The 26,887-nt window shown below is 42.9% G+C and overlaps 2 protein-coding genes across 8 annotated transcripts in view; one reads left to right on the plus strand and one right to left on the minus strand.

Annotated features, from left to right (window-relative positions):
- The window catches only part of STARD13 (StAR related lipid transfer domain containing 13), a 242,495-nt gene extending 237,754 nt beyond the window's left edge, over nt 1-4,741 (plus strand). For all 3 annotated transcript variants that reach the window (XR_014525070.1, XR_014525071.1, XR_014525072.1), the window contains exons 15-16: nt 1,559-1,747; nt 2,599-4,741. The gene's annotated coding sequence lies outside the window, so the exon portion shown is untranslated. The remainder of the gene's footprint in view (nt 1-1,558; nt 1,748-2,598) is intronic.
- On the minus strand, nt 1,605-25,765 carry KL (klotho; the record flags this gene model as incomplete). 5 transcript variants are annotated; one of them, XM_083498882.1, is made up of 6 exons in its annotated part: nt 24,216-25,765; nt 18,034-18,544; nt 15,380-15,648; nt 13,349-14,456; nt 5,049-5,114; nt 1,605-1,708 (listed from the first exon to the last, which is right to left on the minus strand). In XM_083498882.1, exons 1-5 carry the CDS (start codon nt 25,083-25,085, stop codon nt 5,107-5,109), a joined length of 2,766 nt encoding a protein of 921 aa, XP_083355008.1. In that variant the 5' UTR covers nt 25,086-25,765. The 5 variants fall into 5 exon arrangements, with proteins under 5 accessions (XP_083355008.1, XP_083355007.1, XP_083355005.1 ...); XM_083498881.1 differs by having other exon boundaries at nt 1,618-1,705; XM_083498878.1 differs by lacking the exons at nt 1,605-1,708; nt 5,049-5,114 and adding exons at nt 6,116-7,950; nt 8,595-10,927.
- Between the last annotated feature and the right edge of the window lie 1,122 nt (nt 25,766-26,887).

Here is a 26,887-nt window from a genome sequence, read left to right on the forward strand (position 1 = left end):
CATTAAAAACTGCAGCCACATAGTATAATTCCAACAAATAATGGATAGTATGTTTAAAAACTGGCTGGAATAAAATTATATTTCATACCTATCTAGGAATGGACAAAGAGGGAGTCAGCAACCCTGAGAAGTCTCCCTCTCTTTTTCTCTCGTATGGTAGAACATGTTCTGAGCAAAGTAGAAATGGGGCTTTAACATTTCACTTTGCTGTGGAGTTCTGTGGATTAAATGTTTGGATAGGGTCAGGAAAACTTGGGTTTGGGGAGACATGGATCATCTCCCGTTGCCTCAGATCAGGGGTAAGCAATGAGGTACTCTCCATTTCTTGTGGACAACAACTTCTGTCAGCCCCCAGCCAGTTTAGTCAATAGTTGGGGAAGATGGGAGTTGCAGTCAATGGCATCAGGGGGGGGGCTTGGATACCCCTGCCTCAGATTTTTGTTACAATTCCATTTGGTTCCCATGTTTAGAGATAGAAGTCTCAAGTAGATATGCTTTTGTCATCTAGCAACCATGTATCTGTGAAATACTATGTTTTCTTTTTTAAATGAGTATTAATCTTATCTATCAGAAGAACACTACCATGTTTTCATTAAGTGTTATAGTGCCATTGTTAAGTCAATATGGCCATTGTGTGTTTTTTTAAATGTACTCATATTAATACCTCAATTTTTTTTTACCTCACGTCTTTTTATCAGTCAAAAACAACCTGTAAATATATAACATGGAGCTGAATAAAGTGGCATATACTGAAGGACTGGATTTACCATCAGTATTACTTTTTGTTAACATGCTATTATATAGTATTTCTTAAAATGTTATCTGATTCATTTTTCCATTCCTACCCCAGCCATCTGTAAAAAAAAGAATCACTGTTAATTTGATGTATCTTTATATTACATTTACATCTTCCCTGTCTGATCAGTGTCCACAAATTTCATTTTCTGTTTTATTTTTGTTTTTTGATTCTTTTTCAGGGGCAGGGGTGGAATCAAAACAATGAAGTAAAATCACTTACAAACTTTGCTTTACATCTAGTAAAAGCAATATTGATTGCAGAGATCCTCTGAAGCTGTTTTGGTTCAGAAAAGTTTTGCATTGCCTTCTAAAAAGAAGGCAATCTACTAGTTTGTAGCAGTGTAAATGAATGTATTAGTCAAAATAACACAACAATCCATTATATTAGATGTAATAACATACAAAAATGTGTGTTAGGAGAAATGCGCAAAAAAAAATATATGCTGATGAATTTTCATCAGGACTTTTCTCAAAAAGAATTGCTAACTGATGTGGAAAAGTGGAGAGCTAAACTTAAGACTGGGGAAAAACTAAGAAACTGAGAGAAAATAAAAATGACAGATTCACCCATCCCTGCTTGACTTGTCAACATACAGCACAGAGTCCTGCTATATTCCTCCAATTATGTAAGACCCAAGCTTCGCACAGTTTCCATTTTTACCACTTTATTCTAAGTGTGCTAGGTACATCACTGAAAAATTAAGGCTTACCTTAATTTAAAAACATCCCCGCATTTATTTATTTTTACTTTTCTCAACAGGCTCCTTCTGTAGGGGAATGCCCCACTTTTACTTACAAATCTTGCTGCCTTCTGAATCTCAGGATTCTTGGTGAAGCTGTGCAGTGTTTGATCTGATCAGCTTCATTACTTTTCAAGTGATGTGCCTTTCCTGCAGTGGCTCCAAACCTGCTGAGATATTCAAGTTATGGTTATATACCAGTGTCTGCTGTAGAATCATAGAATCATAGAGTTGGAAGAGACCACAAGGGCCATCGAGTCCAACCCCCTGCCAAGCAGGAAACACCATCAGAGCACTCCTGACATATGGTTGTCAAGCCTCTGCTTAAAGACCTCCAAAGTAGGAGACTCCACCACACTCCTTGGCAGCAAATTCCACTGTTGAACAGCTCTTACTGTCAGGAAGTTCTTCCTAATGTTTAGGTGGAATCTTCTTTCTTGTAGTTTGGATCCATTGCTCCGTGTCCGCTTCTCTGGAGCAGCAGAAAACAACCTTTCTCCTTCCTCTATGTGACATCCTTTTATATATTTGAACATGGCTATCATATCACCCCTTAACCTCCTCTTCTCCAGGCTAAACATGCCTAGCTCCCTTAGCCGTTCCTCATAAGGCATCGTTTCCAGGCCTTTGACCATTTTGGTTGCCCTCCTCTGGACACGTTCCAGTTTGTCAGTGTCCTTCTTGAATTGTGGTGCCCAGAACTGGACACAGTACTCTAGGTGAGGTCTGACCAGAGCAGAATACAGTGGCACTATTACTTCCCTTGATCTAGATGCTATACTCCTATTGATGAGGCCCAGAATTGCATTGGCTTTTTTAGTTGCCGCATCACACTGTTGGCTCATGTCAAGTTTGTGGTCAACCAAGACTCCTAGATCCTTTTCACATGTACTGCTCTCAAGCCAGGTGTCACCCATCTTGTATTTGTGCCTCTCATTTTTTTTGCCCAAGTGCAATACTTTACATTTCTCCCTGCTAAAATTCATCTTGTTTGTTTTTGCCCAGTTCTCTAATCTGTCAAGGTCGTTTTGAAGTGTGATCCTGTCCTCTGGGGTGTTAGCCATGCTGTTGCATTTGTTTTTATAGAGCGTTAGACCCAGACGTCGCCTCCCATTTGCAAATGGGAATCCAAGCAAGCCAAGACTCTCACTGGAGAAAGGAGGGAGGAAGAACCACATGCCAGGCTGTTGCAGAGGACCCCAAGCCCTCCAACGCAAATTGTCAAAGGGGAGCAGGAGAAACTGCCTCCCCTTCCAGCAAAGCAACATGAGTGAAACTCTGAGCACCACAAGTCTGGATACAAACCGTTATTATAATCCCATCTACTTACCTAATATTTAACGTATTTCCCCAAAGCACTCATCTTCCTCTCAGTATATCAAATTGCACTCATAGACACGAACAAATTCCATCTGGCAGGCAAGAAAAGTTGGGGAGGAGTAACCTTATAAGCAGCCAGGGTAGTACAAGGTCAGAGAATAATAAGTGCTGCTCAGTTTGACTCCTTTGCTTGCTGAAACATCTACAAACCTCTAGTCTAGAAATCCCCTGTCCCAGCAATATGTGGTGTGGCTCTTGGAATTCCCCACTCTTTTTCAGGCTGGCTGTAAAAAAAAGAGGCGTGGGAAGCAGAAATTTTAAGAGGCCAGTCCATTCTCATCACTGCATCTCCAGGCAAGGAAAAGTATCACCTGCTGAATCTATGTGTGTTTAAGATGCAGAAGCTTGGGGGAGTGGGATGCCGTGGGATTTTCCCCAATATAAAAAGCAACCATTGTGGGACACTGAGCAGCATTGGGCACATAGAAGGCTGTGGGGGGTGGGAATTCAAACATTTCCGGCTCCCAGACAGGACAGACCTGAGATATTTTGCTGTCAGGGGCAAAAGACAGGATGGTACCCCACTTCTTTCATGTACTGAAGCCAGATGGGCTGACAGTCAAATCTTACCTCGACACTTCTGATGGGACAGCAACTTCTACCCCACAGCAGGCTGAGCACAGCAGGTGAGGTGAAGGGGTTCCCAGCAGGCCATGCACCAGACAACTCCAGCAATGTGCTACCATTTCCTGCCATGTCCCAGAAACATCTGCCACCTGTGGCAGCTGCCTTTTTCTAATGGTGCACACACACATCCACACACAGCTTTCAGCCGAATAGGGAAGCCTCAAGCAGCCCCAACCCTGGTCATTTTCGACCCAAAGAAACCACCACCAGAAAAGGAAGTTCACACCTGCATTTTGTACAAGTCCATTGCAAAGAGATGCTGCGAGTCAAATATACAGCTGTGAAAAGCCCTTTAGTGAGACCTGGGACGTAATGTATGAACAATGGCATGGCAAGAATCAGAGAACAACAAAGCCCATTTGAAACTGATGCATCGTAGAATGAAACCAGCTCCTTAGAGGTTTCCATAAGAGATTGTGATGGTATAGTTTTACAAACATGTATTAGTTCTTCCAGAGGTAGCATTTCCCTCAGGCTGTTGCGTGTGGAACACATAATTTATACATGTTTCTTGATTAAAAATAGGGAGCTTGCAAAGCTCCTAGCTACTTATCCACAAACTCATGCAGAAATTCCTTCGCTCATGAGTAACCAAAGGCTACAAAGCCGTATTAGATGCACCGATCTTCTCAGTGGATGATGAAGCTGGGAAAGAGGAGACGGCAGCTACAGGAGCTGAAAGTGTGGGGCTCCTGTGTCCTATGCATGCATGTGCACACTTGACAGAACAGCAGTTTCAGACCAATCGCCTCTGTGAGGCATTGACCGTCTGCCTGTCAAAATAGAAAATAGCATTTCCAGCTGATGCTGGAACTTAAACAAGCTGGACTTGTAACAAAATGTTCCAGTGTGGCATGCGCCTGCTCAGTCTGCTGTGCTTTTGCCCAGGATACTCCAATCCATTCCCCTTCCGACCGTTTTCCCACTAAAAAATCCAAGGATGTCAATCAGCATTCCATGGATGAGCAGCTTAGTCCGTACTGGGCAGGTTTTGGCATCTCCCCATTAGGCTCCCCTGCACCTAAATATTTTCTGTACTTTTGCAAATATTGGGTTTCTCTTGAGCGCACTGATACCTTCCTCTTATGTGTGGATGGTGATGCTTTGGCTAAATAAAGACTGGTGTTCACCTCTGAACTTTGGAAATGGAGAGAACTAATAAAGTGATGCCCAAACCAAGGCAAGCCATGTAACATTCCTGAGGCTCATGTGTGTCACACTCCTTAAAAACTTACACTGAATTTATACCTGGGTGCATCTAACTACAGATCTCTTGCATCAGCCAGGAGCAAATCAAGAGTACCATATTTCCAATGAGGCAGGGTATTAAAGTAATATAACGAAGCATCCTCAGGAACTGTGTGAAAGGTGACATCCAGTCACATACCCTGCAGAAATGTTACTGGTTAACAACATTAAACTCGTGCACATCTCTCAGGTTCAGCCTTTAAGATGTAAAAGTGAGGTTGGCACATTGCATGGGGGAAGATGGATAGAACTTACCTTACATGAATATTTGTGGGTTTTTGGGAATGACAGCAAGAGTTTCTGATAGGTGGAGTCATGTGGCTAGGGGGAAGCAGAAGCATTTCAGGAGGTTTGAGATGAGAGAGAGAGAGAGAGAGAAACCACAGGAGATTGTCCTTCATCTTTAAACCTAAAAATCTTCTTGACTTTCCAGTTAACTATTAATTCCAATTATTCATTCATAGGATAGCTGAAGACAAGCCTAAAGGCCGCATGGGGTAAAGTAGTCTATGCCAAAGTTCATGTTCCAGAATGTGTTTCTCATAGCCGTCCCTCACATTCATCTATCTGCAGGATGCCACCAAGAGTTGGTCTGCATGTTACAGAGACGTGGGGAAATAAGAGATAGTCTGTGCAGAGTGGGACTCAAACATCTGACCCACAAGGTGTCCCAGATATTTGCTGGCTAGGACAAAATAAAACACGAACAACCCACCACCACCACCATTCCACATACAGAAGCCAACCAGACTAACAGATGAATCTCACCTCAAAACTGCTAATGGGCCAGTTCCTCCAACAGGGCAGATTACAGGATACAGGGCAGGCTCTATGCCACACAGAGCTGTCCTCACCATCAATCCCTGCTTTCCAGCACCTGTCACCTGATGCAGCAGCCTCACTCTGCCCAATGTCAGGGATGGCTGTTAAATTTAATATAACTAAAATAACCGGCCTTCAAAAGCCCTGCAAGGTAGAAGTAGCAACCTTGAAATCCTCATCTCAATGGGAGGGAAGCAAACAATGATAACATTTGTGAGGCAAAATCCATGGATGTTTCTGGGGTGATGGGGAAAGTGAGGCCAGTATTGGGTCTCTGAAATCACTGGTCTCTCCACCCTCAGAAAGTGATATCCTACACCTGAGAACCGACTCAGATCAAAAAATTCCAGGGTTAGCCTACTGGGCACAACTGATCTTAAGCACCCAATACTTCAAGATATCCAGGGTTATAAATCTAGAAATACCACCTGGCCGAACCAGAGAAGATGGTCAAACTGCAACAGTGCAAAGAAAATAAATCTGATTGTTTAAAAGAGGCAACTCTTAAAGCACAATTTATAAACAAGGTAATAAACACAACATACAATTGTTAACTTGCAATTAACTTATCTATTGTCATACATTCCATAAAAACTATCAATTCCACAAAAATATTCTGGACAAAAATATACTTTTAAGTGTTACATTTATAGTTTTCAAGAAGGTAGCATTCAATGTACATTTATTGACAAATAACATAGTTTTTGAAAGTGCACAGAGTCAACTACATTGCGTGCAGATTTGAAATATCAAAAAAGAAAAACCATTAATCTTTACATACCACTTATTTTATTAAATAATCCACGGTGCTTCATAAAAAATAAAATCTGTTTGCACTCTCCATCCATCCATCTAACACATATCTATAGGGTGCACTTCACAGAAAAGTGCAAATTCATAATTTACAAATAAATATTGGGGGGAAATGTGCTATTTGCAACAAGCAGGGAACTGGGTCACATTCATATGGGCAATAAGTGGCAAGGCAGGGCTGTCTTTTTTTCCTATTCAAAAGCTGTTTTGACTAACTGAAAGCACATACATTTTGCCTGCTAAGGCACCATATGAAATTGTGGTTTCTGAACATTTTATTATCATCATCATCAAAGGCTGATTCATACAAACTTTGTTGAATGAGCTGAAATGAACTTAAGCTGCTTTAGAGAGAAAGAATTTCTGCATGGTGGCCAGGTATTTTGAATTGATGTCAACTGCCAGCTCACCTCAGCCCAGTGTGCTGAATGTTTCCTGGCACACTGAGAGCCACAATCTGGGCTGATTCCACTAAAGCATTCAGAAAAACAGGTGAGCCAAGCCCAAACTCCTGGAATCTTGATGCATAAAATGTCTTGTTTTTCATGTATCTAATCTACATAAAAATGTTTGCATGTTATCAGCCACTGCTATACTGTATTTACTCGAGTCTAATGCGCCATCGAATCTAATGCACACCTCAATTTTCAGAACCTTGAAACCCAAAAAAGGATTTTCTGGCGAATGTAAATGTGCCATTGAATCTAATGCACCCCTTAATTTCCACAACGTAATTTGGCCAAAAAAGGTGAGCATTAGATTTGAGTAAATACATTATTTTATTTCAAAGAGCTCTGCATAAGTAGCTAAATCCTCTGTACAATGGAAATGTGCACAGGTATTAGCCTCACTGCAAGTTCCTTGCAATCTCAAAAAGTTATGTACACATAGATGGCAGTTTGAGCTAGATAAAATCTTGTCACATTATCTTATATTTGCTTGTCTGTTGGTTAATAATCACATCACTCAAAATGGTTTCTTTCTCAGCCTGCGATCGCAAGATGCCTTCTCAAGATGAGAGGGCTGTCCATCTTTTTCGTCATGGGTCTAGAAGTAACTTTGCAAACCACTGCCTCGCTGTGTGTTCATTGAGATTGTGAGGACATGCACAAATTAGTTCCTTCTTATGGTGATGAGAAAATGCCAAGTGGTTGCTAGGCTAACTCAGCAGCGATTGGAATATGGATCTTTCACTGTCTAGCAATCACATCTTCCCTTACCGTTTTTTCCTTTCCTGGAACAGTTATCAGGCTGTGCTTGTGAGTGTCAGAGGTTTAGGGTGTATCTAAATGTACAGTCTCAACACAGGCTCACATTCCGAGCCCTAGAATGTTAAACTGTAGGGACACCGCAACTATTCATGTTACCGATCAATCAGCACTTCATTGCACAGTGAAAAACACTGCCTCGCAATGTGCCAAGTAGAAAACTGTAGCGGTGATCTGCAGAATAAAATTCAAGCATGCGGTGCTGAATCCCATATGCAGAGTCTGAGAACTTCAACTTGTAATGTAATGAAAATGTTGGATCATAGAATCATAGAATCATAGAGTTGGAAGAGACCACAAGGGCCATCGAGTCCAACCCCCTGCCAAGCAGGAAACACCATCAGAGCACTCCTGACATATGGTTGTCAAGCCTCTGCTTAAAGACCTCCAAAAAAGGAGACTCCACCACACTCCTTGGCAGCAAATTCCACTGTCAAACAGCTCTTACTGTCAGGAAGTTCTTCCTAATGTTTAGGTGGAATCTTCTTTCTTGTAGTTTGGATCCATTGCTCCGTGTCCGCTTCTCTGGAGCAGCAGAAAACAACCTTTCTCCCTCCTCTATGTGACATCCTTTTATATATTTGAACATGGCTATCATATCACCCCTTAACCTCCTCTTCTCCAGGCTAAACATGCCCAGCTCCCTTAGCCCTTCCTCATAAGGCATCGTTTCCAGGCCTTTGACCATTTTGGTTGCCCTCCTCTGGACACGTTCCAGTTTGTCAGTGTCCTTCTTGAATTGTGGTGCCCAGAACTGGACACAGTACTCCAGGTGAGGTCTGACCAGAGCAGAATACAGTGGCACTATTACTTCCCTTGATCTAGATGCTATACTCCTATTGATGAGGCCCAGAATTGCATTGGCTTTTTTAGCTGCTGTGTCACACTGTTGGCTCATGTTGGGTTGTATCCAACACTGCTGTTCCACTTACACAAAGGGTTTTTGCCTCCTCTTATCCCCTGCAGCTCCCCATGTATCTTCACAGTCTGCTTCAGAAAACTGGAGGATCCTTTGGAACAAATTTGGGGGGGCACAGAGGGAGAGGAAAGGGAAATCCCACTGCACCAGTCAAACGCCTTTTGCACAGCACTGGAAACAACCTTTTGCCTCAAACCTTGTACTTCTGAATAAAATTTGGCTGAAGGCATGCCCTCTCATGCATGCTGAGAGATCACGGACAGACAGAATACGAACACTTCCAGCAAAATAATAGGCATCTTTACTTGCAAGTAAACCCCACTGTGTTCAGCGGGCTTTGTCCCTAGTAAATGTACTTACGGGACAGCTGCCTTAAATTGGGTGCTAGGTGAAAATAAACCTAAGTGCATAAAGGGGTACTGGGAGATACAGTAGAAGCATTTCCTTGGAAAATATAAAAGACAGCAGTTATTTGGATCTGTTTCTAGGGGAAAAAAAGTTTCTTCGTGCCATGAGATTTATGGCTGCTATTTCATTTTTCTTACTTTAATATAGCTGCCCAATTCAAGGGCAAAAATAGTCAGGATGTAACTCCCATTTGTTGCTTGAAAATACCAAAACAATTCTCAGTTACTGACCTTTTCTTATTGTCTAAAACTTATGACCTTTTAAATCCTCCTGGCTGTCACTTACCTTTATTGAGTGAAGCCACCCCCAACTACCAGAAACCATTTGCATTGCTTTCCTATAAGAACACAATCCCTTCAGGTCAAGTAAAGTAAAACACAGACTGGCCACAGTCCCTTAGTGTGACAATAATGCTAGCAAATCAAAGGACAGGCAGTATTATGGCACCAGCTGCTGCCTTTTATACATATAAATTAACATCAAAGCACTAGAATATCAAAATCGCATCTCACTTTAGCAATTCCGCTTTGGCTACGAAGCTCTCCTCTTTCTAGAAAAAAATGCATTTACTTGTTTTCACTCTTGCTCTTGTTTCATCTCCTTAAATTAATTTGGAATGGTATAGCCATACATCAACATGAAGCTATAAACAGATTCCATTTTCCTGCCATCAGAATCCATCTTTAGCTCCATGTTCAAAGGTGGGGGCATTATTCAGATGAAGAGTGAAACTGCTCAAAGCCAGCCTCTGAATCTATCCTTGGTATGACCAGAGCCTAAGAGTCTTAGAATGGACAAAAAATTAATTTCATTCTAAGGCCTTAGCAGTCAAATGTTTGCGATCCACCATGTTGGTTTGGACATAATGCTAAACCATTGTTTTAACCAGCAGCTGTTAAGCTAAACCACAGTTTAGGGTTTTGAAATGGAATCTGCCACTCTTCTCATTGCTGGAGGAAAGGGGGGGTGTAAGGTGGGGGGGAGGTGGGTACATTATCATAAATGCCAAAACATGGTTTAGTGTTACATGCAAACCCTACTCACATCTACCCAAAATACAACGTATGTCTAAGTGAATCAAATGATCATTCCATCACACTAATTTTAGTCCTTCAGCTAAAAGAATCAGGGATTCTCTAGGATGGAATCAGAAATTCACCATCAGAGAAGAAAAGCTAAATTTCAAAATATCAGGTATGATTAAACTCAAGTTAGAACATCCCCTATCCTCAACGAAAAATACATTCAGTCTGTTCAATGAGGCCTGCATTGACCTCACAATGCATGAAGCATTATTCTCACCATGACTCTCCCTCAGTGGATCAGGGGATGGGTGCTACACCACCAGCAAATTGGGGGGGAGGGAGCCTGCTAACCTAAAGTGCTAATACAGAAAGGAGTCACACAAGCTTCGTGGGTACAATCCATTTTCACATTTAGTGCTCCACAACACTGGGCAGCATGAATGATTTCATGGTGCAACAATAATCACAGTCAGGTGTATAATTATTTCTGAGCTCCCCCAGGAAATGCATATGAAGGACAATGAGCTGCAGGAAAGCCGTATTCATGCCTTCTATTGACCTTCTTGGAGTAGTAAGTGATCAGAAATACAGTAACAATGAAAGAAAACAATATAAAAGAAATGAAAGCAAGCAAAGATCTTCTGGGTTGCAACGAGTCACATTCTGGGCACAGAATAAGCTCCTTGAGGCAGAGCAAGCCAGCGGTTTCCGAGCCAGGAAAGGTGTAATTGTCAATAATCTGTCTATAATGCATCATGGAAGACTTTGGCTCATATTGATTCACTGTATATCGATAGAGTCCATACGATCTAGGATCACCCCTATCACTGAAAGAATAGGCAAAATAGCCACGGAGGTTAACATTATCCAAGGTGTAGGCTGCAAAACAGAGCACACATACAAACAAAATGCACACACACAGAGGGGACAAAGAAAAACAAATTAGTGCCATGTTTGTTTTACCGCTAGTCCACCATACCAGTATATGTTATATAAACTCTAGGCATCTCGATCTTTAAAAACGACAGTCCAATTCCACTTAAAAGTATCTGGGTGGTTCAGAGCCCACTAGTCTCTCTCTCTCTCTCTCTCTCTCTCTCTCTCTCTCTTCTCTTTCTTTCTCTCTCTCTCTCTCTCACACACACATCCACACTCATAAAAACCCATTCATTTGCACACACACAGACACTGATTTGCAAACCCCATCCACTGCATCTTCCAGCTCTTTCCTTAAAAAAAGCTTTCTTTCTCCCCCCCCCCCCTTTTCTCTCTTTTTTCTCATTCCCCCTTCTCCCTCCCTCCTTCTCTCTCTCCCACCTTTACTTCCCAGCTGCCATTCCCTCCTTGACAATTAAGTTTGCCTGCTTGGCAATTAAGTATTAGAGAAAAGGGTGCCATTTGTGCAAATGAAACACACACGTAAACTTAATTGCCACAAACAAACAGAAGGAAGACTGTGGGTTGGATCCCAAGACACTGTGTGCCAGACCTGGTCTGAATGCCAGTGGTTCTCCACCCCTGATCTACAACTGTAGCCATCACAACATACATTTAAAGCTCTCCCATTCAACTTTGAGAGTCATGGCTTCCCCCAAACAATCCTAAAAACCATAGTTTGTTGTGGTGCTCAGAGCTGAAAGGAGCCCCCTCACAGAGCTACAATTCCCAGCCCCAATTCTTGGGGTGGGGGGGAGGCCATGGTAGTTAAAGGGGCACATGAGTGCTTTAAATGTATGCTATTGATGTGGCTGTGGTGTACAGTGGTACCTCGGGTTAAGAACTTAATTCGTTCTGGAGGTCCGTTCTTAACCTGAAACTGTTCTTAACCTGAAGCACCACTTTAGCTAATGGGGCCTCCTGCTGCCGCCACGCCGTCAGAGCACAATTTCTGTTCTCATCCTGAAGCAAAGTTCTTAACCTGAGGTACTATTTCTAGGTTAGCGGAGTCTGTAACCTGAGGTACCACTGTAACCCGAGGTACCACTTTATAATTTTAGGGGCCATTGTCTTGTTGAGCCCAGTACTGTCTACTATGTCAGGGAGCAGATCTCCAGCACTCAAGAGTCTTTTAACTGATACTTTCTGCATCCAAAAGCTATTGGCAGGCTACGACAATCGCTATGGCACTGAACGATGGCCTTAACTGCATGTAACCTTGCCCTCCACTGACACTGCGATACCACAGAAACCCATCTGTGATGGCGGTATTAGTTTGTTTATTTATAAGAACATATGGATCCTGCTTTTTTTTGGCTCTAAAACTGAACCCCATAGCAGCTTACAACAAAATAAAACAAACATTCGTGAAATTAAAAATCCACTACAAACAGATGAAACGCCAAGAAAAACACAGCACAAATATTTCATTACCATCTAGTTAATGCAATAATAATTCACATACCTTCAGCCTCTATCTCATCACAAAGAACAGGCCCTGCACAGTGGCTCTCGCTTCTTACCCTTCATTATTTTGTTATTAAGCTAGCTTAATTTCACAGGGGGTAGGGGGAGGAAAGCCTTTGATGACTATTCATGGCAACGAAATGCAACTATCTTTTTCTCAGCAACAGCAGACAGAAGGGCACTGAGTTCCAAACACTGCCTTGGGACACACACAATGTACTATGCATGTGCTCTGGGTATCAACATGTATTAATTAGTCCGTCCCTTATAAGAGGCAACGGCCTCATCCAGTTGCTGAAAACTGGATTTCCAGTTATCTTCAAAGCATAGTTCCTGCTCCCAGACTTTGGAACTCTCTCTCTAGAGAAGTTAGACTGGCTCCCTCCTTGTTGTCCTTCAGCTGGCAGGTGAAGACCTCCTAATTCCAACAGGCTTTTTGGAACTGACTGCTTTTTTAATGAAAGGGCTGGTGCTGTTTCTATTGTAATTCTCTGTATGTTTTTATTACGCACACAGTTTTAATTCTGTTAACGTTTATTACAAATATTTCACCCCCTATATTTTAGCTTCTCTTATTTTCCCTGTTAGGGGAAAAGGCAGGGTATACACATAATAGTTGCCAGTGCTTTTTTTCTTTTTTTAAAAAAGTATGCTTAGGGGTACTCTCATTTTGACTCAAGAAAATCACCATTTTATAGTTCAAATCGGGGGAAATAGATACAGTAAATGGACAAAAGTACAAAGATTCACAAAATGTTTAGGGGTATGCGTACCCCTGTGTCTGCCATCCAGAAAAAAGCACTGATAGTTGCTATTACATATCACACACAGCATTCCAGAAAACACACCAAGAAACGTTGGTCTTGAGGAACATAACCATTTCCGCAGGACTCTTACCTTTCAAGGCTTCGTTGACATACCGCTCCATGTAATATATTCTCAGTTTGTCTCGATCCGGTTTCTGCCCGTCATCAATTCCACTGGCTAGGATGTAGATTGGGATGTCGCCATATTTATCCTTGACCCATGCGAGGAGCTTGCGTAACCCCCAGGGCACCACCAGAGTTCTGGCAGGTGACTTCACCCAAGTGATGTCATTTTGCTTTTGGACCTCAAGGAGGTGGTCATAATTGGCGGGGTCTTCGTTTATGGCGCTTACGAGAGACGTGGTGTAGTGGCTCAAGGCGAAAAAGTCGAACGAACCACGTATTAGGTTTCTTTCCGCCTCCGAGAAATAAGGCAAGTGCAAATAATGGGAGCCTAGGCTGTTTTTCCGGTGAAGCCACTGCCTCATCACATCTGGGTAGTCACCACTTCCAAAGATAGGCTCAGCAAGCCAGCCAATCTTAAACTCCAAAACTCGTCTGGCTGCACTGTAATCGTTTTTCGAAAAGGGCTCGACCCAGATGGCGTGGAAGGCGATTGAGATTTTACCTTTCTGAGTCTTCCTGAATGTTTTATCGTACAGGCGCCATGCCTTGGCGTGGGCCTTCAGCAGGTTATGGGCTCCTTTGTATGTCAAGTTGTCATCGCTAGGCTCGTTCATTGTGATCCAAAATTTGACATACTGGCCAAGTTTTTTAAAGCAGAACCTGGCATACTCAACAAAAGCGTCCACGATCTGCCGGTTCTCCCATCCTCCATGCTCAGCGAGAGGAAGAGGAAGCCCTTGGTTCTCACCCATGGGTTGCCACAAAGCAACGACAGGAGTTATATTGACTCTGAGTAATTCGCTGACAAAACACTGATAGTAAAACAGAAGAGTGTGGTTAACGTAAGATTCATTACCTAGAGGGAGAATCAAAGGCCACACCAGTGAAAAATGGAAGTGTGTGACATGCATTTCCTGAAGTAAAGAAATCTGGAGCCTGATAGCCGGAAGATCAACACAGTGAGGTTTGCGATTTGGAGCACCCCTTCCATCAACTTTAATCAGCTTCTTTGTATGATGGACATCCCAAACATAAACATTAGGGTCAAGGAACTGGGACCGTGTGGTATCTACCTGGAAAGAGAGGGAGAAGCAGATTCAATTTGTCCAAAGTGTGTAAACTCACAAGCAAACAAGTTAAGTAACCTAATAATAATAATAATTAGGCTGATGGGACCTGAGAGTCAACATCTGGAGATCTCCATGTTAGCTATCTCTGCTTTATGGAGTATCTAAAGTTTGAATCAACAAATGATTTAGATATGCAATAAATCTTTCAGGAACCAATCAGTTTTAAAAACAAAGGGAGCTCAGAATACTTTTAAGGTGACGTCCAAACGATTTATGGGAAATGTGTCTGCCGTGCACTAAAGTATACCGAAATAAATCACAGCAGCTTAGAAATAAGATGCGGCTTAGAAATAAGTGACATGCTAATTTTAACCAACTTAATATTTAATGACATTGTTCTAATTTACTATGCTAATGTCATAGAAGACTGTTCAATAGCTCAAAGGACAAATATCGAGCCGTCAAAATTGATTGACACACAGTATGAGGAACAATGAATCCCCCCCCCCCGTCCCTTCACTGGAACCCGATATGTGCTGGGAAAGCCCACAGAAGTCCTGTGTGTACGGCCTACCTCTAAGGAAGGAGTAAGAATTAACAAGGCTGCAACATGCTTTCATTTTATTGTGTTACCTTACCACTTCTGCCTGATCTGTCCCTGAAAAGAACAAATCTGTGGGGGTGGTTGCTTTAAATCAGAGGGGCACAACGGAATGGGGAAGATGCATACACACAGACACCCACACACTGAGAGTTCTGCCCAAAATATAGCACCCAAACATGCCCAAACTGTGATGTTTGTCAGAGGGGTGGCCCTACGGCCCCAATTAGAACACATGTCTAGGAACGAAACAAAGACAATATTATTATTTCACCTGTGCTACAGGAAAATTGGAGGAAGTGATTTGCTCTCTCATTTGGCTTACCTGAAGAAAGCTTTCGGTAACCCCCCAAGCAAAACCACAGGGGAAAGTCCCTTCTATGGGCTGGTCTTCTGGTACTGGGCGGAAGCCATTGTTCTCTATCACCTTCTGGTAAAACATTCCTGAAGACTTTAGCATCAGCTTCTTATCCTGACTTTGAAAGTCAACGTAAAACAGACCCCTTCGAACGCTGTAGCCCCTGAGCCATTCAAAGCCATCCATGAGAGACCAAGCTGTGTACCCGATGACAGTAACTCCATCATACCTGACAGCTGAGGAGAAAACAACAAAAATAAGATGACCTCACTTCCCCATCTGCACACATTTGAACAACTGCACTTGAACAGATTTGTTTGTGGTTCAGAAAAATGCTACCACTTACATATCCTGCTCAGTGGTTATCAAGCTATGGTGTTAATATTGCCAGGCAGATATGGCCTAAATAGCCTAAGGATCCCTCCACTACATCCCAGTGGGCACCTGAATTGGTCCCATGGTGTTTTTTCTGATGGAAAATGCAATGCCTGGAAGCTTTTGAATACAGTACTTTTAAACGAGCAGGTGCCTCCATAAAAGGATGTATTTTCACTCGTTGTGACTTCTTCTACAAAACTGGTGTAACAAAACTGTTAATTGTTTTATATAATTTAGTTGGTTCCCACATCTCAGAAGCCCAACTGACCTCTATCAAGTCCCATGCTGCACAACACTTCCAGCAGAGATTGGGCAGGTACCCTTACTTTTGACTTTCAGGTGTCTCTTAAAGACTTATTCATACAGTTGTTTGAAATTTTCTCAAGTCCCCATTTATTTTAATGATGGTTCTGTACTGCTGCACACTGCCCTGATGTTTTATGAGAGAGTGGTATATAAAAGCTTTTATAAATCATTTGCGTGGTTGTATTTTTTGAAATTGCATTGCTTATTTGTTTAGGAAACTTGAACCCTGTCCTTCCAGTGCATTTGCATCACCTAAGGGTGCCTTACATTTAAAAACAAAACAATCCCACTAAAGAAATCAAATGACAGCACAAAAACCGACACAACAGATAAAAATATTCCAAAATGGGGTTCTACCCAATCTATCAATAATGTCTGACAAGGCAAATGCTTCAAGAACAGGAAAGTTTAACCAGTCAGTGGGAACAGTAAGAAAGAAGGGGAAATGAAGATCAGAATACAAGGCAGTCCTTTTTTCTGGGGCGGACGTAGGGGTATGCATACCCCTAAACATTTTCTGAATCTAACGGGAGAAGAAACTTCTTCTCTAGTGTGGTCCGTTGAATAGCATGGTGAATCGTCAGTTCCGTTGCTACCCTCAATGGCAACCTCATTTCCTTTCCCTGTGTTTCCTGAGTCTCGGACGGAAGCAAGCATTTCATGTGTCAGCTATGTAGTATGAGGTAATGCAAGTTCTTTCTACTTCTGTCCATTTGCTGTATTTATTTTTCCCGATTTGAACTATAAAATGGTGATTTTCTTGAGTGAAAATGAGAGTACCCCGAAACATTTTTTTAAGAAAAAAAGCACTGATATAAGGTATTCAGAGGTATTATAGAATATTGGTGCCGCCACCAAGAAGGCTCTTCTCTCATCCTGCACAGCCTTGCCTCAGCCACACACAGGACATGGAAATTGTCCTCTCCCAGGCATCTTAGAGAGCAGGCAGCATGGTATGAGAGGACAAAGTCTCTCAGGTGACCTAGACCCAAGATATTTAGGGTTTTCAAGGTAAGCAGAAAAGCAAGACAGAACTTTTACTTAATTATTTACATGCTTAATTAAAATACTACTCTACTTCAAAATAATGACCGTCCCAAAGTAACTAGCAAGTGTTGCAAACAATAAAGACAAAACTCTGTGGTGAATGTAAAGTTGAGCTGGTAAAAGTTTTGCCACTTATTTTACGTCTTTCATCAAAGTTGTTTTAAAATAAAAACCAACACAGGCATAAAGCAAACCCCGTTTTCCATGGGGGCCAGAATGTGCTGCTTGGTTGCTAAAAAGAGAAGTTGTATCTACCATCTGATGCATTTTCCAACACTCAAGCCCCTTTCCATATTCATATAAATAAGGACATATGTAACTGAGACACAGCTTTGTAAATCAGCTGTGAAAGCAGAATAAGTACTCCCAACAGTTATTTTCATTTCTTCATTACAGGAAGAATGAATTCTTGCAGCCTGAGAAGAGACTCTTAAGGTCATTGCCAGAGAGTTACAGAAATTATATATGCACACACACACCAGAGAAGGAGAAAGAGAGAGAGAGAGATTTGGTATATATTCTTATCTAGCAAATATTTACTCAGCTATCTGACGCATTAAAACTAATCATTGGGTATCTCCTGCCTGATTCTCCTGCAAGCCTCATAGCCAAGAGTACAAACATCATGAAGTTATATTAAGCAACCAGCTTAACTTTTTGCTGTAACCAAAGAAACATTATCCAAACTTGTTGGAAAGCACTTGGCAACCGCAGAGGCAAGCAAATCCCGTTCTTTTGGAACCTCACTCTGTAATGAACACCTGGATAAATGTTTAAAGACTCACTGGGTTTTAGCCTCTGCAGAACTTATTTAATGAATGTGAGGATAATGTTTCCCTTAACTTGTGCCAGGATAATAATGGTGACAAGAATACCATCTACAAGCCTACCTTTCAGAGTGTCCATAATGAAATTTTTAAGATAATTCGTGTACTTGGAGTCATCGGTCTTAGTGTTACCAGAAACGTACCAGCTGTTCTCCACAATGAAGATCTCTGGTTTGTTATATTCACTGCTTATCCAGTAAAGCAGAGGCCTTAGGCTTAGCGATTCCAGCTGGCGGAATAACATGCCAGTATCCACGAGATGGAAACTCAACGTTGCCCCAAACGAAAGAGCAAAGAAATCGGCTGTCCCTCTGACAAACTTCTTCTCTGCTTCGGTGAACTCAGGCAGCACAGAGGAAAGATTACTCTTCATGTTCTGGGGATAGTCTCCATCAATAAATATAGGTTTAGCAAACCAGCCCAGCACAAAGTCAAGAGATTTCTGGCATTCGTGAATACTGTTTTCAGTCATATGTAGAGGTCTTATCCAGTGAGAGCCTAAGGCAATTGACACTTTACCTCTTTGTGCAGGACGAAAATGATCGTTGTAAAGATGCCACACTTTGGCATGAGCCTATGGGAAAGAAAGTCCCCAGTGAACCATTTTTATTTTACTCATTTTTGCTGTTTTATGAAATTATGTATTCAGTCTTAACAGATATCTGTGTTACCAACTAGATGGCAATAAGTCTCTTGGTGGCTTTAGGGCCTCCGTTCAATCAAAGCACAGTGCAACATTTATAAGAGAGCAAATCTTATAAAATCAGCTGGCTTCCTTCAACTTAAAATTAAGGAAAATTAGCCTCACAGCTAGCAATACCACTCTGCCCTTTGGGACAGAACTGTTCGCTCTCATTCTAATATCTCAGAGGAAGGGAAACATAATGCTAAACCAGAGTTTAAATTAAGCTATGATTTAAAGAGAATGTGCAACATACTGGTGTATGCTACCCTAAAGTCCCTGCAGTGCTCTTTCCTTTCCCATGCAGAGGCTGGCACATGTGAACCAGCGCTTGTGGCTTGTTTCTCTCATAACAAACGATAACAGTAAGTCCAGACAAACTTTGCCACTTTCCTCTGGACATGTTCCAATTTGTCAACATATTTCCTAAACTGCAGTGGCTAGAACTGGACGAAGTACTTCTGGTGCAAATAGGTCCACAAAAATTAGTGGTTCAAACAATTTTACTAGTCCAATGCCCATCATTTGCCTGCATTGCTCATTTTGTGGCCAAAATGAAAGGGAGCAAGGAACCAACTTTTATATACCATCCTCATTTGGTCCCCCATGAGCAATTCTTTAAACAGCCAGTCAAAAAGGCAAGCCAGTCAAAAAGGCATTTATAATCCTGCTCTGACTCAGAAGGATGAATTGACTAGCATGAACACATTCAGACTCACAACCTGTTGGTAGCAATGTGCTTTTTGGAATCTGTCTCTCACCAGCCTGAAAAGCCATGGCTCCCTTCCTTCAGAGAGTCTATCTCCTCATCATTATCACCAATTTCCCCTGCGCTACTCCTACTTAATGTTACCCCTTGCTTGCTTGCAAGGGAGACGGCTAACGTGCAAACAGGAAGTGACATCTACTGCTCAACTATCACCTTTTTCTGGACCAGAATAAGAAGAGGTGGTTGAACAACCAGCTTGCAATGGTGAGGAGGAGAAGCAGGTCCAGGAGACTTTCCCCAGTTGCTCCCGCACTGAGTTGTGGTCCCTCAGCAGATGCTTGACTATGCTGACCCTTAACACCAGCTCTGGAACAATCCCAACAGCCCCATATATGTGGTCAAGAAAGATGTTCTATCTTTCCCTTTACTTGCCCCTAGGTTTTAGAGCACTGGTATGTGAACCTATATTTTCACATAATGGAACATGTGGCACACTTGGAACCATTTCACCAGTTGCAGAGGGGAAAACCGTGCGTGAGAAAACATGTCTTCACAAAGCTCAGTTCATGAGAACTGCGTGGGCAGGTGAAATAAGTATCACTTAGTGATGGAAGTCCCACAGACAATGATAACTAAATTTCATGAGGGATCATTAAGTGCATCCTCAATTTCTGGCAAACAGCAGTACTTAAATGCTTTGTTATGCCTATATCTGAAAGGGGGTGGAATCTCAGATAAACCTTGGCACCACTATGCGGAAAGCATAGAATGCAGCACAGAAGAAGGGATCAGTTTTTGAGTTTGATTCAAACTATTTAGATGGTTTCTTCAACAAGAGTTATTATAGTTAATGTGAAGACTTCAGAATTATCTCTAACATAAAGGACATGGCAGTCCCCATCTTATTTGCAGTAGCAACCCCAGTAATTGCAGTGAGGGCATGGAACAAAATTACAGGGTTTAGGTCAGACACACAGGACTTGAAGATTTATCTATATGCAGGTGGTGCTACGTTTTCACTAATATAGCCAAAGGAATCAGTGTCCTAACTAAATTAGTTTAATTTCTGTCTTTAAAAAAAATCTTTAAAATCAGATTAGTTCCAATTTTAATCTTGGGGAAGATACTGGTAATCAGCACTAAGCATTTCTGTTAGATATCTGGGGATATATCTACAAACCAATCTTTCATCAGCAGTTCAAGAAAATAATGAAAAACTGCTAAAGGAAGTGGCAAAAGATCTGAAAAACATGCCTTTCCATTATTTGTCACAGATGGCAAAAATAGCTGTAGTCAAAATGAATCTTCTTCCCAGATTTTTTTTTTAATTTGAATTTACCTTTAAAACATGACATTTCAATACTTTTAAAAGGCAACAGATTATTTTGTCTGTGGTAGACTCTTGGCACTTGGCATATTTCCCAAACTAACAAGTTTCACAGGGGAGGGACAGCAGCAGCTGAAATAATGTGTGGGATTCATGGGCTCTTCCTGCAATTCCGGTGTTTTGAAAGGCTTTTGGACATGCATTGTTTACAGCAAGGATGGGTAACCTGTGGCCATTCAGGTGCTGTTTGACTCTATGGGCCATCAGCTCCAGCAAGCATCACCAGTTGTCAGGGATGAGAAAGACAGCCCAACATCTGAAGAGCCACAGGTTCCTTTATTATGGAAATTCTGGGAATCTTATTATTACTGAGTTGGGAAGAATTTTTTAAGCTATACTTCCAGAATCAGTAATTCAGGCTCCAAGCCCTTACTGCAGAGTGAAGGATCTTTGAAACAGCTCTCAACTTTATTCCGAAAACTGTGGTAGATGCCGCTGTTTCTCCTCCTTGGAATCATAAGCAGCAGCATTCTAGAGAGTTAGACCTCTGAATTATCTAGCCGCAACTTTCCAGAGATCTTTCCTAGCCCTTTCTGGAGATGTGTGGTGTTATACCTGGGACTTTTTTGTATGCATATATGGGCTACAGAACTAAGCTTGCAAATTTTGGGGAAGCAATGGGGGAGGAAAACTAAAAGGGCTGGCACAGAGGGATTACAGTCTGTGCAATTCAGTTGCAGTGGACTTGGCTTATAATAGACCAAAGCTTTCCAACATAGTTTTCCTCTTAAAATATATATATCCAAAATTCTTCTCTGTGCCTAACCCTAAGCAACAGGCACCTCTCAATTTTGCTTGACAGAACAGCATGTGCCACAACATCATTATTACATCGCTTCCCATCTACCACAAAGCTTATGATCTAGTGCTCAAAGCTGTCACACTGTGCCAATTTTGGTAGACATGCTGATAGAAATTACTCACATCTGACTTGGATGCTGCAAGCGCAGCTTTTAATACGGCATGTGTCACGGGCAACTCAGTACCACAGGAGCTTAGATCACTGCCAGGCCAACCTCCGATGCCAGCAGGGATGTTGATTGGGAAAATGCTCTTGGCCCTCATCCCAGTCCGCGTACAAGAACTTGTTCACCTTAAATCGTATCAAGAAATACTGCAGGTCTTTAAAACTAAGGCACTGTAATCCTATATACACTAACCTGAGTAAGTCCTATTGAACTTCTGAGCAGACACAGAGAGGACTGTGCTGTAAGGGTGCAATCAAATGCACACTTTCCTGTGACTACGCCCCACTGAACAAATTAGGATCTACTTCTGAGTAGAGATGGAGAAGGGTGGGATAGATGGCTGCAATCCAGTACATATTTGTTTAAGAGAAAGTCCCACTAAATTAAAAATGCTTAGCTAAGTGATGGATCTCTTGAGTGTGAAATTTACATTTGGACTACTGGATTGCTTTTTGTGCATCCGGTAATAACAACTACATTATTTTCAATTTTCATGTCTCTGTTAAGATGATGTATATTCTGTGACTGTGACTGTGGCCATATTTTACTGCACTTGGCTTGGTATTTGTAACACATTCATTTGTCACTATTATATCATCTTCCTTTTGTGAATTGGTCATGGTTAATATTATAATCAATTCATGTGGGTTCTCCTGCTTGTTCATTTTCAAATAGAATAAATGCTACTGGTAATGTATTGTACAGCTGATTTCAGATATGTGTGTTTGTCTTTTCATCTCACCTTGCAATATTGGATGAAATGCAATTTTATCCATGTTTATATTTATCAACTATGCCTTTGATAAACCGCTCTGTCACCTACAGAATCTCATTACACAATAAATTAGGCTGCAGTCCTAAATACACTTACTAAGAACCAAGTCTCATCCAGCATAGAACTTAGATCTGAATAAATATGCATCACATTGTACTGCACTTCTTTAGGATACTGCAAAGATCTGCAACTGACTGACATTACTATTCTTCTGCAAGCCCACACATTTATTTTTGCTCTTGCTGCTTTAGTGGGGAGAATTTGCTCTTCCTCACCTTTCACCTTCACAGGCAATTGTAAGCATTTAAATGTGGTAACTAATCATAGAGCCAGTGTGGACAGGGGAATGTTTATAACTAGAACTGGAAAGCCCAGAGTTCAAATACCGGTATTCACTCAGCCATGAAGCTCACTGTGCAACAATGGGCCAGTCTTCCTCTTTTAGCCTAACCTACCTCACAGGGTTGTTGTGATAGTAAAATAGGGGGAATGGCTTGGATACACCACACTAAGCTCCTTGGGGGAAGGATGGGAGATTAACGCAACTGACAATAATAAAAACATTCTAGTTAAACCTCTTACACCAATAATACACCCTAGCAAGTTTGGCTCTGTAATAAACTGGGATTCTTCCAATTATGATTTGCCACAAGTAGTGAGTGATTCAGGAGTTAGCAAGGTGTGTTTGGCCAGAGGTGCCTGAAGGGCAGTGGGTAAGTCTAGTTAAATAGGTCCTGATAAGACAAGCAAACAAGCTGTCCTGCACACGCTGGAGAAGTTGAGGTGTTTGTTCTATAGGAAAAAATCCCAGCATCCTGAAATGTAAAAAAATCCCATTGTTTTCTATAGAGCTTTAATATTTGGTTATAGTCTCATAGAACAGCAGGATTGGGACAGGCTTGAAGGTCATCTGCAAGAGCCAGATGTACTTACTTGACCATTTTCCTCCTTTGTGTTTTTCCAATATTTGGGTGACTGGAAGGCAGTGGGGTATATCCTGTACCTTTTATGTTTCCATAGGTGCATGCCATACCCTGTTGCTAAGTTGAGCCTTGCTCACTCTTGTCTGCTGCTTGCAGCAGATCTTAGGCTGCACTCCTTTACGCATACTGACTCATGGAATACACTGGAACTTGCTTCTGAGTAAACAGGCCTAGGATTGCACTGCCCTTGCTCTAAATCAGCCTTCCCTAACCTTATAACCCACAGGTGTTCGGCAGCACATATACTAGAAATAACCCACAGGTGTTTTGGCCTACAATTCCCATGCTGGTTGGAGAGTTATAGCCCAAAACATCTGGAGGGTACCAGGTTTGGGAAGGCTGTTTTAAATTCTACACCAGGGATGAGGCAACTGGAGCTCAACCTGTTAGATGCTGTAGCCCAGCAACATTGAACTGGAAGGGCGACGGGTTCCCTACCCCTGTTCTTAAGAGGAGCCAGCAGCAGTCATTCATTTGCCTCGGAAAAGATCACAAGTGGAGATGACTGAAGAAAGGCCCCACTCTCCCTTGGCAACTTTCCTCGGGTTATGTGCCTTCACTGGAGGTTTTAAAGCAAAAGTGGGATGGCCATGGATGCTTTAGTTGAAATTGCTGCGTTGCAGGGGGCTGGCCTTAGATGACCTTGGGGGGGGGGTCCCTTCCAACTCTATATGATTCTCCCCGGTGGCCAAAACTCATGGCGAACTTCGGCTGAGCCATGTTCTCCTTGGGCGTCCTTACCTGGAGGAGGTGGTGAGCCACCCGGTAGCCCACCTCCCGCCCTCCCCGCACGCCGGGGGCCAGCTTGCCCGTGGCGTAGCCCTGCCAAGCCACGAGGTAAGGGTTGTCCATGGTGAGCCAGAAGCGCACGTGCTCGCCGAAGTGCCTGAAGCAGAGCTCGGCGTAGTCCCGGAACAAGCCGACCAGAGCCGGGCTCTGCCAGCCGCCATAGAGCTCCTGAAGGCGCTGGGGCAGATCCCAGTGGTAGAGGGTGATCACGGGCTCGACGCCGCGCTGCCTCAGGCCGGCCAGGAAGCGCGCGTAATGCTCCAGGGCGGCGGGGCTGGCGGGCGCCGTGCCGTTGGGGAGCAGGCGCGCCCAGGGCAGCGAGAAGCGGTAGTGCGACACCCCCAGGAGGCTCAGCGCTTCCAGGTCGCGCTCGACGCGGTTGTAGCTGTCGCTGGCCACGTCCCCCGACGGCGCCTTCGGCTCGGCGGCGGCGGCCCGGGGGAGGCGCTGCGCGAAGGCGTCCCACACCGAGGGCCCCTTGCCGTCCTGGCTCCAGGCGCCTTCCACCTGGTACGCCGCGCTGCCCGCCCCCCACAGGAAGCCGTCGGGGAACGTGTCGTCCAGGAAGAGCTCATCCTCGAAGGGCAGGCGGGCGAAGCGAGACCAAGTGGTCTCTCCCTGCCCGGGGTGCCCGGCCAGCGGGCGGCACAACAGCAGCACCCGGGCCAGGAGCAGCAGCCCCGGCGTCGCAGCGCGAGTCATGGGGGAGGCCGAAACGGAGGTCGACGGCGGCGAGAAGCGGGCGCGAGTTGTCTGTCCCCTTTCTCCAGCCAAGCCCCCTTTATCCCCTCGCTTCGCCCTCCCCGCGGAGATGTTAATCATTACCGCGGGGGAAGGTGGCGGGAAGGAGGGGGGAGGTCAACCGGTTTGCACCGAAGGGAGACGACGACGGGGCTCTGTGCCTCCACCTACCCGCCCCACGTCGGTGGGCACGGGTGGTGGTGTCTTAGGCACTTCTCTAGGAAGAGAGGCATCCGCGCTGGGTCTTTCTTCCCCCGTCCCGTCGGGAGGTGTCAAAAGTGGGAGATGGAAATGCGTCATTACCTTCGCGCGCCTCAAACAATGTTTTCTTTCTTCTTGGTGAGACTTCGGCTCCCTGCACCTGACCTTGCTTTTGACGGCTCCTTTTTCAATCTCCTTGCTGCTTCTGCATTGTTCAGTGATAAACTTTGACGCCTAAAAGGAGGGGGGGCGGGTCCAGCTATCACCATCCATTCAGGGAGTTGGATCTTGTTTCCCCTTCTTCCTCCGGCATCAGCTCAGACTTGGCGAAACTGAACTCATGTCTGGCTTCAAATTCGAGATTCCCTGAGCGCTTTGCTACGCCGTGATTTTATTTTCTCACCTTGTCAATAGTCACAAATCACGTTAAAGCATTTGAAAGACTGCGGTGTGTGGTGTCTTTCATTTCTGCTCTTGGTTGCAAAGGAAGGGTGAAGGGGAGATCCTGTTTCAATCAGCGAGTATAGAACTGGAGACTAGTCCTCCTTATTCAGGATTATTGAGCATGACATATTGGGATGTGATCTTGCATATGGTGGTTAATTTTGTGCTCACAGATTCTGAACAAGCTTTAAAGGTAAGCGCATATCATGTGTTGAACAGTGCCAAGGAGTTGTTATCTTTCTTTCCTCTCTCTCCAGAAAACCGGGAATAATGGAAACAAGCCTTTCTGTATTCAAACTGCATCGCTGTAACTTAACATTGCAATACAATATATTGAATATATATGTTGCAACTACTTTAAAACAATTTTTTTTTTCATTTTGCTTTCTGAAGATGACAACATTTGCATTAAGGGAAGAAGGAAAGCAACTATTCAATTAGAAACACTTCACAAATCTTCAAGGGAGAAAATGCACTGCTTATTTACCGTAATTATTTAATCATCCCTCTTAATTGGTTGAATAGGTGTAATACATTGGAGTCTTGTAAAGGACAGGATACAGTACTCTGCACTTAACATCATTTAAAGAGACCAGGGGTTTTTTTATTTAAAAAAAGGTAAAAAGTTGCATATTTAAAATTTGAATGCAAGGTGAGACTTTTAAAAATAACCTGCATGTGGCAGGGAGGCCAGCAGCCACACAGAGATGTTCTCAGGAGATAAAGTTACTATTTAACTAAAGATTGGAAGCATTGTGATAATTTAGTTTTATTTTTAGACAACAGTCATTTGGAGATGGAAAAATGCAAGCAGTCGCTAATACTTAGAATATTTCAGCAGGAATCTGTTTATATTTTTGGCTTCTTACTGACATGTCATGAAAAATCAAAATAGATTTGCTGCAAATTCATATTCTTTTGCACTTAAAAAATAGATAAAAATACCACCAGCTCCTCCAGGTGTAGGATGGAACCTATGGTACCACAGCTGCCAAGAACATTGATCAATGTTGTGTGTAAGAAATATAGTTTTAAAAAGATTGTCACTGGACCTGTCAGGAGTTTGTCCAAAAGTGATGCCTTATTGGACCTGTGAGCACAAAATGACAGCTGAATGTGAATATTCCTTAATGGCTGGCCCATTCCCCTGAAGGGGAAATTCATTTGTGAGGCTGGGGTGTGATGAGATGAGCCCCTAATGCGCTGCTTTCCCCACACAATTGGCTAACAGTTTTGAA

Source organism: Podarcis liolepis, assembly GCF_965112155.1.
Source record: "Podarcis liolepis genome assembly, chromosome: 4".
Lineage (NCBI taxonomy): Eukaryota > Metazoa > Chordata > Lepidosauria > Squamata > Lacertidae > Podarcis > Podarcis liolepis.